At 40.0% G+C, this 20,668-nt stretch overlaps 1 protein-coding gene across 2 annotated transcripts in view; it reads right to left on the bottom strand.

Annotated features, from left to right (window-relative positions):
* LOC124054209 (glucosidase 2 subunit beta-like) overlaps positions 1 to 20,668 on the bottom strand; it is a 109,703-nt gene that overhangs the window by 45,637 nt on the left and 43,398 nt on the right. For both annotated transcript variants that reach the window (XM_046379904.1, XM_046379905.1), the window contains exon 10: positions 19,038 to 19,107. In XM_046379904.1, the coding sequence (XP_046235860.1) occupies positions 19,038 to 19,107 (70 nt within the window). The remainder of the gene's footprint in view (positions 1 to 19,037; positions 19,108 to 20,668) is intronic.

The raw sequence follows: 20,668 nt of genomic DNA on the forward strand, positions 1-20,668 counted from the left end.
GAGAATTAGGAGGCGAGATGAGACAAACACACACACACGGACATGCTGACACACAACTGTGCAGTGAGATAACAACAAAGGAAGCCTATGAGTGTGACAGAGGCAGCTTGTAGAACAACAGAATAAGGGGGAAGGGTGATATGGAGGAGGGGGGAAGGGAGTGGGGGTGTGAGTGAGTGAGTGTGTGTGTGTTAATGTCAGCCATTGTTGGATTACACTGAACGTCACTGACTGGCTGATCTAAGCAGTGCCAGTATCAGCACGGCGAGGGCGCTGCTGAGCAGCAGCAATCTCAACCAGCATCAGTGTCCCTGAAGTAAGGGGGGTTGGTGGAGACAAGGCTGGTGACCTATGGTCTTCCCACAGGCAACAGCTCTTTGTGAATATACCACATATACATATGTATATGTATATATATATATATATATATATATATATATATATATGTGCGTGTGGTCCTGACATACATCTCCACACTGCATCAGTCTAATCGGGGGGAAAGAGGGAGAACGACAAGTGTGAGTCAAGTCATCACGCTACGGCTGGCGATACACTCCGGGTTAGCTCTCATCGGCCCCGGAGCGTAGCTCTTTATAGCAGCAAGCTTGGTTCTGAGACACACTCACACATACACACAATGAGAGGATGCACCTGCATTTTAACCAGCAGTCATGTTGCCATACAGCTGAAGCAGAACTGGATGTTTTGCGTGTTTCATATGCAACTTTCCACATCAAAGATGTAGAACTTTGGGTCATAATTTATTGATTTGTGGGCCTTTCTGTGAATATATCAAATTGAAGGTTTTTACAATCATGTAGATTTATATAATAACTGTACTTTTCCCACTGTCAGTACCATCCTTTTCAAATTGCACAAGTGCTTTCAACTTAACTACTCTATCTTCATTCCTCAAAGGAGCTTTTTCATTTTTTTCCACATTACTTTTCAAGACAGACCCATCTGCCTCATTTACTTTTACAACCATCCTCAATCCCCACTGGGACAAGTGCGTTACCTCCCTCTCTCCTGGCAGTGTCACAGTTATGATCAAAAGCTGCCTGTATGTGCGCACATATGCATGTCTGTTTGTGTGTCAGGGACAAGTGTGGACAAAACAAATGGTGAAGCCAACACCAAACCCTCTTGTGTCAGTTAATTATTTTCAGCGCTCCAGATGCTGTCGCTGACTGAACACACAGCTTAAGACTTTGCTGAGGGCACTGCTTTGTAACAACGCGCCGCTCCTTTAAATAATACTACAACTAAAGGCGAGGGACAGGGCTCTGGCTACCAACATGATACAGCAGCCGCAGCCTGATGGCAATTATTTAGACGTCCACTTGCTAATTATAATAGAGGATGACAGGTGCCCAAAACAATTTGAGCGCAAACTGCCTGTGAGCTTCTGCGTGTGGTTGTCCCTGCTTATGGTTGGAGATAAAGATAGCCGAGCCAATGTCTCATCAGACAAATGTCTCTTTTACTTCAGAGCTGGGCTTGGCTGCACTTCATTCTCTTTATGAGCATGTTGTTACCGAGATGCTGGGTGTAGGTGGTTTCACCAGTTACCTGGAGCTAATTGTAATGGACCTCAGAGCTATGAATGGGATGTGAGAGGTGACTAAGGTACCTACCCAAATTATCTAACAAGGCTGCCATTGCATTAATGACATGGTTTTTGCATATCTGTGAGGCATGAACTAGAATGATCTCTGCGTGTTCGGAGTTTGACAAGAGAAGGATGTTTGCACATTCATCTGCTGAAGGGTGAAAGTTTCTCTGTACTCGCATTAAATCTGAACTCAAGACGTGTTCACATGAGGACTTGTGACATCTCAACCAGTAACTAAAACAAGTGGGATGTGGAAACTTAAATCTCACTGTGTATGTTCACTGAAATCACTCTTATATTTATATATGTCCTTAAATAATACATGCATAACCATAGATTCTGGATTTGCAATTAGGAAGAAGAAGTTAATTTTGAGAATTTTTAACTAAATAAGTGAACTTTTTATGTCTGGAAACACAGAAAAGATTATTTTTATGTATTGAAACATATCCGGAGGTGATTTTCAATATTCATTTTCAGGCATATTCAAATGATTTTGGTTTTTATTTTTTTAACTAATGCATGTATTGACTTGTGTTCTTGCACTTTTTTGTCTGCACAAAGTCTGGCAAAGTCGAAAGTATGTATTAGAGAGCATGCATCAGTGTACTGTAGTGGACCAAAGTGATTAATGATCTGCTAATTAATGATGATAATTTTCATTATCTGTCAATCAGAATATTATTTCCTCTATTTGTTGATTAGTCATTGATGAAGTTCAAAAATTCACAAAGAAAAGCCCAAGGTCCCATACACTTTCTTCACACAGAAATTCAGTATATTTTTATAGACAAATACAAAAAGCAAAACGTCATGTTTAAGAAGGTGGCATCAGCAGATTTTTGTTGGGTAACTGATCATGTTGATAATTACCAAGAGAGCTGCACATTCAACTAGTGGTTTCAGCTCTATTACTGAACACGTTCCATTTTGTTTAAAGATACCAAACCATAAAATCACCAAACGGATTATGAACTAAATAATCACAGTAAGGACGCTTAAGGCAGCTTGACTAACAAGTCATAAGGGGCTGAAAAAAAGACTATTAATATAAGAAAAATAAAATAAATCAAAATCAAAACAAAAACTACACAACCTACTAATTTGCATCTGAGTCTTAAATTTCTGCTGGCCTCTTTTTCTTTTAGCATGAGTACTGATCAAGTTCATCCAATCACATGTGCTCTACTCATATCCCAAAAGCCACATTACTGCCACACACCCAGCACCACTTAACATACATAAAAGACACGCGACCACACGCACTCACCCAGCTATCCACTCTGCGAGCTGAGGGGAGACATTGAGACTTCCCATGGGACTAAGAAAAGTGGGGGGAGGAGCCAGTAGATGGTAAAGGGTACATCCAATCACTGAAATCAAGGCAGCTGACTGGTGAATAATGAATATAAATCGGATGCTCTTCGCCGGCATCGCCGTGCGTGGCTGCGGTGAGTGGGAGAGCGAGCTGATGCACAGCTGTTGACGTGATGGGGTGATTGTGGGGTGTGTTTATACACACTTAAGACAGGACCATATTACTGTCTGTCTGTCATTTAGTCCGCTTCTCTCCTTTATTGCTTTGCTGCGGGTGTGTGTATACGAGCGCTTGCATCTGCGTGCGTTTCTGTGTCTGTGAATGAGGCCTATTGACATCCTCTACTGTGACCCTATGACTCCTGACAACTCCAATCAGCAGGATGAGTGGGAGGCGAAGGGAGGGGTTGTGAGTCCACAGCGAACAGTTATGATGAGCATGTGTGTGTGTGTGTGTATCTATGAGAGGATTTATGTGTGAGAGAAAGCGAGAGAGAGATCTCTGCACGCAAATTGTTGCCATCCATGAAGAAAAGTTCACAAGAGGAGGCAAGAAAGCTTGATTTTCATGTGATGGCCTGTTTTGTATTCACGCAGTGTAATGTAAACGAAGACATGTTGTTGCAGTGGCAGTAATAGCAGCTTTGGCGGCTCTAGCTTTATTGAATGTATCATAAAAGTTCTGTTTGTATTATAAGAAGCAGCTTAAAGATTTACAACACATATAAAATCATTTTATCTATTGTATAAAAAAAGACAGATTCAAATCAGTTCAGACATTGTTCAAGGCTTCCATCAGAAAGAGAGAGAGAGAAAATATGGAGGCTGTATTTTCAATAAAAATCGCTATTTGGCTCTGAGTGCAACATCAAACATGCAAACATGTCACCTCTTATTAAGCTGGCAATTATCTATTAGCACCATTGCCTGCACTGGGGTTTGTGAGAGTCACATGCCAAACAGTGTGACCTGCCGTTTTCTATCAACAAGGTCTAGATTTAGAATCCACATTAGTACCTACAAGATGCCAGGCGCCGGTGTGAATGAGAGAGAGGAAAACCGTTGCACTTTGCTTAACACAAACACAATCCCAGATGGTTTTCTTCTCCGCTCAAGAGGAGAGCGATCCCGACGCCAGTCGCGGCACACGTATGTGTGATTTTCAACACACACCCCAAAAGGGTAAAAAAAAAAACAACAACAAAAAAAAACATGGTGCACTGTCAACCTCCTTCAGCTAGATGAGCCACTTGGAGAATTCAGGCCCATTTCCTGCTATCCTGACTAAGAGCTGTGTAAACAGCAGGCATGGCTACATAGAACCTACATTTTTTTTCTAGAGTAGTTTGTTTGTAGTTAAAGTACTAAGGCTGATCACAAAAAGGCAATTCAGATGGTGTAACAGAACAGTATATTACAATGGATTATGTTGTCTTTTGATGGGCAGGAGTCCACAGCATAACAACAGCCTCACAGAGCTGATAGCCTGGCTGGAGTCCCTGGACCTAAATGCTAAAGTCAACATGTTCACATGCTCACACTGACACTTCTAACATCCTCATGTGTAGCATGTATAATGTTTACCATATTCACTGTCATAGCTTAGCATGCTAATATTTACTAATTAACACTGCATACAGAGTACATCTGTGGCTAAAAGAAAGAAGAAAAGTATTATACAGATAAAGTTTTTGACCCAATGGCGGCAAGCATTGAACAGCAATGCATAGAAGAAATGAAAAGACATATGAAGGCACTGGAGGAAAAGTTATCCTCATCCTATCAGAACCATGAACATCTGAACAAAATGTTCCATTAGATGTTGGCATATTCCCCTGGATAGGGGAAAATTCACCAAAGTCATTATAATTAATTCAATAAATAAATAAACATCCGGGTAATCTATCTAAATTCTTTTGATACATTTCACAAAAAAAGTTTAACTCATGGTTTCATCTTCTGGGTAAATGTCTGCATTAAATTTCATGGCAATTCGACTAAAGTGATGGATTGACTGGCCTGACATTGCCATCCCTAGAGCCACAGTGCTAGTGTGGGAAATAATTATTCAAAAATCCTGCTTTTGTGGCTCCGTTTTTTACAATATTCAGACCTTTGGCTGACATGGCAATGATAAGCTGCCACTGCACCTTCATTTATTCCTGCTAATTTGCATAAAAAGTCTGTATTGTGTTTTAATCAGAGCCGTGTGCATGCATGAACTCTGCAGAATCAGGTAGATGGCATGCTGGATGGTCTCCCTGCAAATGTTTTTAATTTACACAATCTAAAGGACAATGAAAGACTTCATAGAGCTTCATATTCTCAAATTTCTTTCACAGCACAAAGAGGAAAAAAAAAAAACATGTTAGCATGCTTACTGAGCACACAAAAGCCAGGCGCCCACACTGAGTAATGATTGAGGGGAAAACAAGACTGAATGTGATTTATGCCTAATCTGGGCACTCAGTTTCATAAGGCTGTAACTGCACTTTCATCTCAGAGAGTAGTTTGTTACCCATAAGGAGCCCTGTAAAAATCTCTGCTTCATGCGATGATATAGTAGAGGTAAGTGGGACTCATGGTTCACCCCCTGAATATGTAGGTAGACACATTCTGCAATTTTTATACGGGTGAAATTTTAGTGGTCGCAGGTCCTACATGAGAGGTTTAATATATGTTTCAGTCATATGACATATCAGCCAAAGATATGGATTTCCATTGTTTACAACCAAATATGAATTTTTCCTTTTTTGCCCTTGCCAGCAGACCCAGGCTTTCAGGCAATCTTTCATAGGCGCGTAAAAAGCGTCACATTATAAATTCCCTGGTCTATTATTACCTTTGCTGTAATGACACATCCCACACAGCCGGTGCCAAAGAACTCCACTTGGGAAGAGGCCCAAGGCACTATGTTACATCTCGCTTAACTGCATTGTAGTGATTGAAATCTGAAAACCCAGAGTATGACCTCATTTTTCTTTTTGCTCTGCATGCCATGGTCCCCTCTTTCCAGTGTTGCTCATTCACGGGCTTGAACGCTCTCTGTCTCCTGCTCTTTTATGCTTTGGAGTTCAAGGGCCACTCCAAGGTCATCGATAGCTTCAAGAGCCCACTGAACATAACGAACTACAGACCGAAGAATGTGATTCACAAGAACACAATTACCTCGAAGAATGGTACTTTAAAAAAAGTTGTAGTCATATTGACCTTAATAATATGGCACCAGAAGACTGTTATAGATGTAACTATGTAGTAAATCTTATTACAAGTAATTCAAAGTGGCTCCACTCGTCCTGCAGCATTTGTAAAATAATACTGCACTGTGTTACATTATTTGTTATTCCCCTATCTGCTATACCATCCAGTGCATCCTGAACTAATTTCTCATTCATATGTATGTAAGATCATGTTTTGACATATAATATCAGTGTGTTACAATATCCCCTTGGTGCGAGTGTGAGCAGTGACTGTAAAATGTAAAGTAATCAAGTCTCAGCTCTGCGCATTGGAGAATATTTAGCCTCTCAATAACACACTAGTCTGAAAGACAACAGCACAAACTGCACAGATATGATTGACTTGTCTAATCCAATTAAATTAAGAAACGGTTGTTCATTTAAGATGTATATTAAGCTCCAATTTGAAGAATATTTTCTGATTAGCAGACAACAACAAGTAAACTAATTGTTGTGTCTGGTGATTTGTGCTGCATAACATGATTCATGCACCGCCAATCAGGCTTGACTCGTGGATGGAGGGATGCACTGTTGCAGTCAGTCGCCAGCATGCAAATTGCATGGAGGCACGTCTGCACGTGTAGTGTGCATAGAGTGAGCACACGGGTGCATTGAGCATGCTAACATTTGTTTATCCATAGTTGTATTTAAAAGCCCTGACATTTACTGAAATTGATTTCCTTCACAGCCTTGCATTTGTTTGAACATACAACGGCAATGACTCTGTAATCCCATTTTAATTAGAAAGATGTAGCGGGCACGGTAAGCTCATGCGCTCTATTCCCTGCAGCGATGCCACACTGGCAACGAATCAATCACCAAGGCACCGGTTGCCAGGGCAACGAACAGGGGGCTTCTGCACTACTGTCTAAGTGGTAAATGATTGCCGGTGTAACTCATTGGCGGATGTGAGGAGTTTTTATCTATCTCTCTGTCTCTCATGCGCTCACTCTTCTTTCACCACCCTCCCTCTCAATGCATATCCAGAGAGTTAATTAAAAGCAGCCAACATGAAATAAATCTAAATCTGAGCAGAAATGAAACACACAGTACAAATTGAATTCCCACGTCAAGGGGTTTGATGTTGGGTGGATAGGTGTGTGTGTGTGGGGGGGGGGGGGGGGGGGGCAATAGTAGTGAAAAATGAATATGCAGCGTGATAGAGGTGTGAAATGAAGAAAAACATACATATGCCTGAAGGCTGGCAAATGGAGAAAAGGAAGGAGATCACAGGTGAATCCTGAGGAAGGCATCAACACACACATTTCAAATTTTCACTTGGACCATCCTTCCCCAAACTCTTGAGCCAGGCCAGGCACTGCTAAAACCACGAGTGGTGCATTCTTTTGGGGACTATTTTCAGCTGTGGATTAATACACATCTGAGGTACCAGTAAGTATAATATCATGTCATCCAGTGCAAAACTGAAGGTCTTGGTACATAGGAATCAACTATGAAAGGCTACATGAACAATTCATTTTTAGTTTTTGCAATTGCAATGCGTATTTTTGTAATTACTTTACATTGCAATAATTTCATCTTTACCTCTATAATTTAACTTTCTCTTCTTATATTTAGCTCCATTTTGCTTAGTTTTAAATAACCTTTTTATTGTTTAAACTTTGTCTGGCTATGGTTTCATTTTGTGTGTAATGCACTTTGTAACAGTGTTTTGCTGTATAAACTATGTTTCTTATTATAATATCAGAACTGGTGTTATGCACTAAATATCACAAAATCACAAATTTGTGCATTGACTGGGAGCTATTCAGCAAATAAATAAATAAATCAAATAAGACAAACTGCATGACTGAGCTGGAAAACACACACAAAAGGTCAGCACTAAGATTTACAAATAGGGATTTTACTGAATGAAGTATGGCTTCCCCACAGCAAAGAGAAAGGTGAGACAAGCTAAACAGACAGTCAACTGTATTGAAGCAACAAGCGCCCGTTCCTGAGAGAGCCCCGAAGGCGTCCTTTATAGCCTCCTATCAGATGGCCCACACAGAAAACACAAACAGTCTGTGTAGATCTAATTCTGCCCAGTGCTGAAGACACTGCTGCTGAAACGGTGGAGGACGAGACTGCTGGGAAAGTTGATCCAATACCGCACAGAATAGTGGCCCAGCACAGGATCTGTCATTTCAACTTTTGTAGGAGCTCATGCATAGCACATATTTTGCATTCCAAGTGAATAAAAGCAAAGGCAGTCGCTGCTGCACAACTGCTTGTTTATATTCAGTTTCACAATAAGGGAAATTTTGTGGGAAAAAATGTTCTACTGAGCATATCAACAAACTTCCAGTACACCTATCCCCAAATCTCCCTGTCTGTCTCTTACACACAAATGTCATTGCAACAACTGCAAAATCCATCAGCTCTGCAGGTAGCTGATGAAGCCACGGTCTTCTTTTTAATTTCGCCACATCATCTTATGTTGACAAGTACTGGCGCACTCAGAGTAGAAATATTCAGTGTGGGTTCTCAACAAACAGCCCCAACCCACTGAATGGAATTATGCACGTTTATTGACTCCCTGTGGAGAACAGCTTGATGAGCAAACAATGTATATAAAAACTCATACATATATTTGTATGTATGTACAAAACATACTAATACATTTTGTGATCATATAATTATAAATTTTGGCTGTATTAAAGTAGTCACTGATTAAGCTTGGTTCTAGACTGATTAGGCCAATAACTGAATTAAGTAACAGTAAGTCATCTTATCAGTGTAATAAAAAACTTGTCTCGAAACAAAAAAAACCAATTTGAATGATAAAAATGGATTTTTGCATACAAACATTTTATATTTGACTGTTTAACAGATCACAACTTTTTGAACTTTTAAGTTGGATCGCCTGGCTTAGAAGCTGCTAAAAGGGATAAATCAGAAGCTTATAGTTTGAAGACTGTCAACACTGACATTAACAATTACAATCAACTGACACTTAACTGCCCTCCGAAAAGAAAAAAAGCTAAACGTTACTCCTACCTAAGTCTGTCCTGTGAAAATAGCAGCACTTAAGATGTCTTGGGCCAAACTATGACTCTCGGAAAAGCTCCTTGTGAAACAGAACACACACCACATTGGCCTGAGAAGGAAATGGTGTGCACTCCAGCAAACTCAGGTTGTCCATCTGGCAGCAGGCACTGCCTGTCTATCCACTGGGATCATTCCTTCCTACTCTTCTGCCTCCCACCACTGTCTCTCCAATTAAAAGTTACACATCAGCCTCAAGTCTGAGCCAGACTTCCAGATGGTTGGAATGATAGAGCAAGCTTTTCTTCTGTTGCATTGTCAGTGGAGAAATCAGTTACCTGTGTGTCTATTTTCCAAAAGTGCTGTGCAGTTGGGTGGTTGGCGGATGCTTTGGGAATTGAGCCGAGTTCTTGTGCTTAGTTAAATCCCCAAACTCTGCTCTGTACTTTTAGACACAGCAGTCGGAAACTGAGGAAAGAACTGCAGATTTCAAATGTTAATACTGAGCTACATTTTGTTCCTTGTAGGTTAGATGAGATTGTTCATTTTTTCACTTGTGAGGAGACATTGCAGGAGTTTCTGCAATAGCTGAGGCCTTCAGTAACGTTTAAGCATACTGTTACTTTGTTTTTTACAAACATTTCTAATCTTAATCACTTGATAATGTTCTAATTATCCAGACTTACATTGTCAGAAAAACTGATTTCTCCTTAAAGAGACACTCAGACCTCACTCAGACTCAGAAAATGTCAATTACATCTGTGCAATTTGACGAGACATAATAATTTAATTTGTACTCATTCCATGATGCAAAGTAATCCAAAGAGTGGAGCACTTCTTGAAATGTTGGCTTACATATCTATGATAAGCCGACATGAAAAATGATTTTGAAGACACTGAGGGCTTCAGAACTCAGACATCCACCCAACCGCATCTTAATTCAAGTTTATTTTCCACTTAGGGTGCGAGGCTCTAACATACATGTGACCGAAGATCACAGGAAAGGCGTGTCAGCTCTTCTTTTACTATCACAGCGTCTAGCGTATGTTATCCCACATGCTTAAGTGCAGTTGACAGGTAAATCCCATGGCTGAGTATTTCTGCTGCTCTCACGCTTCCTCGTGAAAGTCTTTCTGTGTATGACCAACCATCAAATCTCTCGAGGCCATAAGACTGCAGCTCTTGCAAAATGCAGAAACCAACTTAAACAACAGAGAACATACTGTTTGCAAATACAGGGTGACCAAAGACAGCATGAAGAAGAGGGCATTGTCTTAGTATGGTCAGCATCTCTACAATCCATCCATAGCCAAGCATGTAGACAAGCACAATTTCCAAATATACCCCGCAGTTAACAACAACCCATGTGGGAGATAACTTATGTTTTTTATGTATCATTACAAGGCTGGCCACCACCTGTCTCCATGATGTGCTATGCTTGAATTCTTTAATTCTTCAGTAAGCATGAGTATTTGTTCCAATAAAATCTGACAGGCACATCTAATGATAAGCATATCTGCCAATAGCCCGGTTTTTCAAAGCAACATGGGACTTTAGAAGAATTTCAGTTTCTTGAAATGCTTTTCAATCAGCTGCTGCCAGGATAGACTGTAACAGAACTTGAAAGCCTTGGATGGTGAAGCTGAATATAACAGTGGTAGAAAATGTATATTTTACAGCTTGCAAGAAGACTTTATTAGACCCATCCCACACAATGTGGCATGCAATGATCTTCGAAAGATTGCTGTTACTGCACAGTTTGTGCCACAATGCTATCAGTTTTTCAGTCTGCATTGCTAAGGGAGCTCAACAGACCTGAGAGAAAGAAAACAGACGTCTATCATACAGCATGGTCAAACCCTCAAGAGCCCAGAGGAAATTAGGTCAGTTATAATTCAATAACGCTGATCTTTTGACCACTGCTACCAAATCAATGCAAACTGCCACAGTGGCATTCATCAGGGTTGCCACTCAATGATCTGCGGCAGGAAACGTGCTAAGGCCGTCTCTTCCGTCAAGTTCATTACCTGCCAAATGTGTGCTTAAGGTGAACTGTGCAGGTGAGCCTCAAGTATGTTCCCCTAATAAGTGCAAAAACAGCACAATGAGCAGTGACGGAGAATACGCAGTGTTAATTGAGAACATAATGGTCACTTACAGCGTGTGCAACCTCTGCATTAAATATAGCCAGACATATACAGGAGTGCAGCCTATCAGATAACTGGCTTTCACAATATACAAGAGGACAGACACAAGGATGAGGGGAGCTAATTCCACTGAGGATGTGAAAATGGAAAATTCTTGGATTGCTATCTTACATTTACTACTTTAGATGTTATTTTCAAGGGAAAGAGTGCCTCATGTTTATGCTTGCAACCTGCAGGGCTGGCTTACCAATCAGCAGAGGTAAGCAACTGTACATGTCACAGCTTTCACACCCCTGAGGGTTCCCGAAAGCCTCAGGTTTACTGTGTGTCATTTGGCTTGTGCTAATTTGATTTATTGTTTGGGAATATTCACCACTAAAGCAAAACATGAGCTGAAATTTTAAAGGCCTTAGGGCAGGTTGCAGCATCATTGCCGAATCTAGAGAGCTGCCTTGTGTTCAAATTTGTGACTGCAGCTTTAAGAACTTTTAGATGTTAAATGACACAGTACTGATATAGCAGAAAGAGAAATTACAAAATGGTCAAAAATTGTGCTCAGTTATTATTGCACACTTTTTCTTAATAAAGAGCTTAAAATATTTTATTGTAGCTTATCAATGTCTGCCAGAAAAAAGACTGAGCAAAGCTGGAACTAAAACTATTCAAAAATGGCTTCTGTCATTTTTGAATAGTTTGATATCGAAAAAACTGACATACTGAGTATATCTATAATAAGCCTTTAAGGAAATGGAGTTCAGTTTGTAATTTTTCTTCCCTAAATTGTATCTAAATTTGGCATTTTGATGGTGTTGAATGTTCTATTATGTTATGTAACAACACAAGCTTTCGAGTTACTCCAAATCATTTGATGCGAATTCTCATATTGCCTGTATGGAAGAATACAAAGAACCATCTTGCTCTTTGTTTACGAAGCAGGAATAGGTCTTCAGCAAAGCTATGCACACACTTGGAGTGAAAAAACTGACAAAACTGAGGAAACTTTAATGGACGCAACATCTTTTTCTAAAAAGGTTACATGTAGATTCAGCCTCAGCTTTTCAGCCCCACTTCACCTATGTAGCCATGAAGTGCATATTTAAGAAGAATTTAGAGTCAACCAAAAACTAAAACGCAAACCGCTTATTATGATCTTACAAGGATTAGATCCCAACAGACACTAAACTTGATATAAACTTGATTTAATATGGTAGAATTTAGTACAGGTGACAAGCTTATGTACATTCTATGATAACTGTCACTTTCCATACCACAGCATACAGTGAAACTGGTATACTGCTGCAGCTCCAAGCTGAAATATCAATTCGATCACATTTAAGCATTAGTGTGCATGTAAACTGACTCATTAATAGCAAGCTATGTTTATTTTCTTTGTGTTTTCGGTGCCATTGGGCTCTGTGTAGAGTTGAAAAAAATCAGACAAGAAAAGTGTAGTTTTATCTGAGCACGGCAGAACAAAACGCAGCCAAATTGGTCTAATCACTGTTAGCAAATAATTTCAAACTGCAAACAATAAACATCACCTCTTAAATCACAGATATCTGCTGTGTCTGTCTGCTGTACAAAGTACAAATTCTTTGTTGTACCAGCGAGTAGGTCAAAACAAAGTCATTTATCTCTGTTGAGTTGGAAATTAACTTCTGCCTCCAACCAATTCAACCTAGCAAGAACCCTGCTATGCTGCTGACCTCTCAGGCAACATGCGTGTGGCAAAAATAGCTTTGCAGAGGGCGTATTCCAGCAGATTAGCGTCACATTGTTGATATGACATACATTGCCAGGAAAAATGTGAAAATCTTTTAGTCATTTAAGTTGCAGGATGAAGACTTGAAAGAAAAGGAACTTCAGTTATTCACAGAACAGACAAGCAGAAGTATTTGCATGGGTGGAAAATCTAAGGGTATAAATGAGTGAATGTGATTTTCTATTTGCTAAGTAATAAGGATCCCTGTCTGCTTACAGTTTAACATAGCTAATTACACTGCAGTGTTTGGGAAGCCTGTGTAAATAGATTCCCTCCATCCAAAAAGATTTTCACTCTGAAACTCAGCATTCAGTTGTTATTTTTGTGGTCGTACTCTTCCCCTCTGGACAACCACAAATTTTCACACAACTATCAAGTATACTTGACTATATATACATGGAACTACATAACATGGAAATGGGCTGAGATGTGATGCTCACTGTGAGAAATACCTTATTACCATCTATTTGTGATAAGGTTTGTAAATGCTTGTAAAGCAAGTTCAGAATGTTTAAATTGGTGTAATTTATTAAGAAAACATTGATGCGCATACTTTAGGGTATACAATCCAATATTAACTGTGTACACACACCTATGTGAACTATCTGTGTATTCATACATTTATATCTATTTCAATATTACATATATTACCAGAGAAAGCGTTGCTTTTGAAGACTAGAGACTATCTGAGAACAGCCTAGGCAGCATTTCTCCTTAAAAATCAATAAATACAAATAAAGTATCCCTGTGGTTTACTGAGTATTAAAAAAATGTAGTAAATTTCTGTTGAAAAAAATGCTTTCACAAATCAGAAAATCATGAGAATGCACAGAGGGATTGCCCACTCTCCTTACAGAAGCCAAACAAAGCCTTCTGCTCATCACTGATTAAAGCATATTAAAGCTGGACATACCTGGAGGTTCTTTGTTCACTATTTGATTACACCTCTCATGTTTTTTTTTTCTTTTAAATGTACAAGTGCAACAATGATAATAATCTTCACAATGTCATCGTGAAAGTAAAGACGTACCTAAAGATGTACCGAATGAGGTCTAATACTGTCGGAAGTTAAAACTTTGTCTCACATAATGTATTGTATTTCATGCCTGATGCAGAGCTGTGCTGAGAGTTGGGATGTATGCCAAAACAGATTTAATATCTATTAATTGAAAGGCACAAATAATATTATTATTGTTGGGGATTTTTTTTTTAAGTAAATACAGTTCTAGCCCCATCTCTTTTGCTTCAAACAGTCAAGATCATGCCCAAAAACTGAGGGATTTATCTTAAAACAGCTAAGGCGACAACATCCACGGAACCAAAACACACACTGAAAAAAACTACAATGTTAATGTCTGCCTGTTTTAACTGGATTTACAATTTTTATTCATGCAATTAGTGTTGTTGCTATGGTCGCCAGTGCTCAGAAGCAACCTATTTCACGACCATGGCTGCTACAAAAGATATGTCTTGCAAAAGCATCAAATTGCCCGATTCAGGCAATTTCAGACTGATGTGCCAAAGGTCCCAAAGTCCCTACCCGACAATATCGATTATATAAGCTCTTTATTATGCCCTACCCTGGGGGCCACATCTCTTTGCTTGATGTTACGGCGAGAATAAGTTGAAAAAAAAAAAAAAAAGTTGCAAGAATGTAATTATTGGGTTTTGATATCAAAAAGTTGCACATTACAGCTTGAAGATATCACCAAGCTGTGACTGCTTTTGTCTGCTCATCCGCACAACGGCTCCCAAGCCTGAAGAGATCAATTTTCTGAGCTCTGCTCTCTTTTGTGTGGCCTCAGAGATTCTGCTAGAGGGGATAATTGTTGTCTTCCATACACTTGCGCTAGCTGTAGGGACTCACCTGGAAAAGTACATGCAATATAGTGCAGAGAAATCAATTCTGTACAACAGCGTTAATTGGGCTCGCAGCAGAGAGTCAGGAAATTGGCTGCAACTCACACCCATTTCACCAAACCAAAGAGGATGAAGAGTAAAAATTGAATGTGACATGCAAGACTGTGCACTTTTTACTTACCAATGCAAACAGAATATCAAATCAAATCAAATTCAAATCTCTTCATCCTGAACTGCACAGTTGCACATGATATACTGCATTTTATTCACAGTACATGGCCAATTTTTTAAATTTCTGCACATTCTACTTTGCTACAGTATGTCAAATATCAGATCTCCCATGGTCAGAGAAAACCTTTACTCTTCTTACTTTAGGCAAGCTGCACAGTATTACAGTAGCTTATCCACTAGTGCTGAAAACTCCTTCAAGGATTCTGATTCGTACATGTTAGTTGAACAATCATTGGATTTCCCTGTAGCCCTCCATAGCATGGTAAAAACTCTTATCAGCTTACAACACCTTGGATTTTTGTACACCTTCCAGGGATCCTACAATGTTAGACAAGTACCCACGGGTCAATGTCTTACAAAATAGTGAATCCCCTGTGAAGAGACAGATTAAGTAGATTTAATAATTATTTTCTAGCAGTAGGTGTGCATGATCACAACTGAGAACAGGAAAATGGGGCACGACTACAGCAAAGGTAACACGATAATGAAGTCGTTAAAGTCAGCTGTCGAGTCTAAATGGCACATTTACTCACATAGTTGACATGCAGGCAAATACTCACACATTTGTGGTATGTGTGGTATATTTACTTGTGCTTGTCTGACTGTTTGACCCAAAAGCAGGAAAACAGAAACAGGGTATTATTGACACATTAACTCTTTACTCCTAAGATAAGCCTGTTGCTGCTTTTGTCACCATGTTGTATATCTGCTCTTCTGCTATCTATTACTTGTTTCTATATTCATGCTAAGGCTACAAAAGAAGGCAGCTTTTCCAAATGATAAATGTCATCTAAACACGAGCACAAGTACAAGGACTTTACTGGAATAAAACACTGTTTAATTTGGACAAAATCCGGATATAAATTACTGGAACTAATAATAATAATAATCCCAGCTTCCCTTTACATACCAACTATCAAAACCTTTATGTGTGATCAATGTGGGCACAGTTTGAATCCAAGTGTTCCATATAACGCTTTGTAATGTATTGCATTTATGTACTATAAGACATTTACTGTGTATAACCTTTCTTACATCAACAATTCGGCTCCACCAGAATAAATATAAAGGTCTCTGAAGCTGTGAAACAACCAAAAAATTGTCCGACACCCCTCATTTCCTGGTTCCAAAGAAAACCACTGATTTAGTTGCTAGTAGCTGCCTTAGTGTATGAACTGTAGGATGGCTTCTACGGTTGGGATTGTTTCTCTCTCCCTCTCTCGCTCGCTCGCTCCCTTTCAGACTCTGAATCAGCAGGTCCCTTCGGTAAACAAGGCACAGTGATTGTTGGATTTGCATATTCCTGAATAAATCATATTGCATTTCTGCGATAAGCAGTGCACTACTGTTTGGTAGCTTTTCCTCCTCCTTTTCTTCCTCCTCTCTTCTTTCTACACCATTCACGCATGCTGCCACGAATTAACCCTGATCATGAGGGACCATTGCGAGTGAGAAAGTGCCGCTCAAAATTCATGTTTTTGGCGGGAGGAAAAACCATGCCATTGGCCCCTGGTGGAGTCCAGGCTGCCAACTACGTGGACGGTTAATCAGGCCTGATAATGATGCATGCCCATGTCCGCCACCAAGGACAAGGATGGCAGCCTCACTCAATGGCGGGAGATGGGGGTAGAAAGCCTGGGAGGAGAGGAGGTGGAGATTAAAGAGACTGAAGCCACAGAGAATTGAGATAGTTGAGTAGATGGAGGTGGAGAGGAGAAATAGGAAGATAAGTAGTAGGAGAGGAGAGGAGGAGGACTCAGAGATGAGTCTATGAAGGAATGCAAACGAAGTCTGATCTTCTGGATGAGGTTATACGATGTGGGTGCAAATTAGTATTTTGTGTGTGTGTGTGTGTGTGTGTACATGTAGGCAGTCAGGCAGGCATATGGACATGTGTGCATATTCACATCACTGTGTCTAATGGGGTTGGGGGATGTGTTTCTTAATATGAACACTTCTACACACTCTAGCCCCTTTTTAATTACAGCCCTGGCACGCTAAAGAACCGACCAGGAGAGGAAAAAATCCTCCATTAAAGCCGCATGTAGGCCTCAGTCCTTTCCCCCGTCCATCAGTTCGGCTGATGACTGCCCCCCCATCCACCACCACACCACCCCCTTCTTTCCCTCACTTCCTTAGGAGAATTGGGCTGGTGGTATTTTGGCTGTGAAAAGGAAACCATCGGACGGCAGGGGCATGAATATTCCAAATGACTAATGTTGCACATGCTTATTTTTGACATATCTGGCTTCCGCAGGGAAATAAAACACTTCTAATGCAGGGGGACCATCTGTTATCTGTTGCTGGTGTTTCAGAGCAGGCGGGCTCGGTGTGCGCGCGCACACACAGAAAAACACACACAGGCTTGCTCGCGCACACAGAAACACACACAGGCGTACAGACATGCACGCATACGCACACAAGGCAGACAGATAAACACATTCTCACACAGCAGGAGGCGTGCACAGACAGCAAGACGCACGCACACACATGTACTAACAGTTGAATCCGTTGGGAGCACACACAACAGACAGGCTCTAAACTCCTATACAAATTGAACACTCCTTTTTTTTAAATTCAGTGTGTTTGTCAAATGCGCTGTAAATCTCGAGCTGCACGGTGACAGGGAATGCACACACTTTTTATGCTAGCCATAAATACCTGGGCCTGTCTCCTCGCAGCAGCTGGAGAAGGATAATGTGCTCGTGGTGTGAACAGGGAATAAACTAGCTACGTCACCTTGAAAGCAAAACACAAGACACACAAACAGTCTTCCACATCAGCCACACGTCTACACTTGTTACACACACCGATTTGTTTGGAAGTATGGCCAAAGGAATAGATGCACTGCAAACAGAGCTCTCTTATTCATGGATAATCTGTTTGTTATTTTCAGACAACATCCAAGCTTCTGGCTATGCTTACGCACATATACAGCATCTTCCAAATGTTTTTAGATTGGAAGTTCTTTTTGACTGATGGTTATGCAAAGTGTTCAGTTAATCACATTATGAAACGAAGGGAAGATATTTTACATTTGTGTGGTACGTCTTCATGGCAAATTTTCCAAAAGAAAAACTTCAAATTCGAATTGCCGGTATTGTTGATTTTCTGCGAATCATCTAATCAACCAGGAAGGGAAAAAGCATCAAAATGACGCACATCAAATCAATCATGAAAGACTTGGCGGAATTGCATTAAACCTGAATCATGCTGTTGCAAAACAGCTGCCAAAATGTCTCTGTGAATGTCAAACTGACTTGTTATAGTTTTTCAACACTGTCAAAGTCAAACACTGAACTCTAATATCAGTTGCTGCCAAAATTGTAACCCTGGTTCATTTTGTTGTCTACTGCTTCAGCCCACATTTTGAGATTTTATTTGTAGTAATTCTGGTGTCCTGCAAAGTCAGAAAATACCTTTTACTGCACGCTTGTTGTGCTCATATTCATGTTTCATACCACACCAACAACATTATTATTTCTGTGTGACTGGACTGTACGCTCCCTCTTAGGTGAGCGTCTTTGACCGCGTAGGCGTGTGTGTAGGCAAGTACTGCAAATTCTGTAAACTGACTGCGACTATACAAATATTCTACGCTGACGCATCATGGGTACCTTAATAAAATCATATGTAGTCATCTTCAAGCAAAACAAAAAACAAACAAACCCCTTATATCAGGGGCACATGCAAAGTCTGGGCTTTATTAAAATGTGTGATCCTATAAAAAGTTTAATTTCATCCCAGAAATGAAGTCACATATGTGTTAGTATTTGCACATACAGGCATGTAAAGTCGTTTTATGTGGAAGGATTATAAGTGGGGGACCACAAGAGCAGCTGAGGCAGAGAGGACAGCAAGAAGGTTTAATAACTTACCTCTGTCAACTGCCTTTAAGTGAGGATCTTCACCCACAAGACTGTCAGGTGCGTCTTGCGTGTCTTTGATCTACAAGCACATAATGGAAGCAGAGAGGGACAGAAAACAAGGTCAAAGATCTTTACACTTCTAACACCTTGGATATCACCTGCATTAATGTATAGAGTGACAACAAAAGCATGTGTGTATGTGTGTGCGTGTGAAAGAGAACGAAAGTGATTTGGAAAGATCATTTCAGATCAGGTCCGTGTCTCTAATATGCTCCTCCCAGAAGACATTAAAGACACTGTGCGCTTGATGCTGCAAAATACAAGATTCCTTTCTATGTTCCAGCAGGCTCCCAGGAGTCTTTGAAAGACAGTTTAATGAAGAAAGACAACATGCCTGGATGCTAGTGTTCAGTTTTATGTCACAGGGGAAAAAGAGGCAGAGCCAAAACAATCTTAGGTCTTTAATTTTCTTTTTGAGATGCCACATTCGTTCAGAAAGTCACATAACGAATGCTCACCTTGCAGAAGGTTTTTGGGACACAATCGCTAAACCCTTCCTAGAGTAAATATTGCTGAATGATAAGCTGTGGTGGGAAAATATTCATAAACTGAATATCAAAATATTTATCTCTAGTTGGGGAATCTACCTGAGGTTAGAAAAATGCACGTTATAACAGCCGTGCATTCTCTACTCCGAAACTAAAAACAATATCAATATTGTGCAAAGCATCAGTTCTTTCCAGAGTGTTCATGATGCTGAGGAGGACTTAATATGACAAGATTCCCAAATGTGGGGCAGAGGAAATATGGGTCTGATGTGAAGACTTGTCGCACGCTGACATTTTTTTTTTCTTCCCTTCACTGGAAACCAGACTGTAAACTCAACTGTGCAAGTGAGAGACGTCGCCAAATGCAATGTGACTCACCACCGCTGAGGAGAACAAAAACCTGCTTAAGATCACTGTGACATCGCATGCAGTATTTGCAGTTCCGAATATTTTGACAGATTGGACTGAATACAAATGTGAAAATTGTCACTCCAAAAAAAACAAAAAAAAAAAGAAAGAAAACATGTCACTGAGTTGGAAAAGTCTTTTAAAATAATAATCTACAAACATTATACCCATGAAGTTTTGTCAGCTCAAGTTAGACATCTAGAAGGGAATTTCCACTGATCCCAGCTCTGCGTTGTCAGTGGTTTTTCCCTGTAACATCAAGTTAACAGTAATTTGTTCTGCCTTCAAAGGAAACATGTAATTCAGTATCTAATTTTCTTTTTTTTTATTAAATACAAATGCAAAATAAAAAAATATGTCCAAAGTGATGACAGAAAGACAGATAAATAGATAGAAATAATACGACGTATGCGGAATTACTAAACAATTCCTTTAAAACATGGATACAGACTAATAACATATGTTGGAACGGAAAAGCTAAAGGATCTGTCCAGCTATGTTTGATTCTTGTTCAATTTTTGATATGAAAAGCATTTTCTGGTCAACATTGGTTTGATCTGCTACAGAACCAGCAATATCCTCGTGACAAGACTCAACGCTCACCTGGCCACAGTAGCCTCAACAAGATAAGCCTCCTGCACGTATTGTTGCACTGTGAGAGGCAGAAATAATGGAAGCATCACT

This window comes from Scatophagus argus, chromosome 23 (assembly GCF_020382885.2).
Source record: "Scatophagus argus isolate fScaArg1 chromosome 23, fScaArg1.pri, whole genome shotgun sequence".
NCBI lineage: Eukaryota > Metazoa > Chordata > Actinopteri > Scatophagidae > Scatophagus > Scatophagus argus.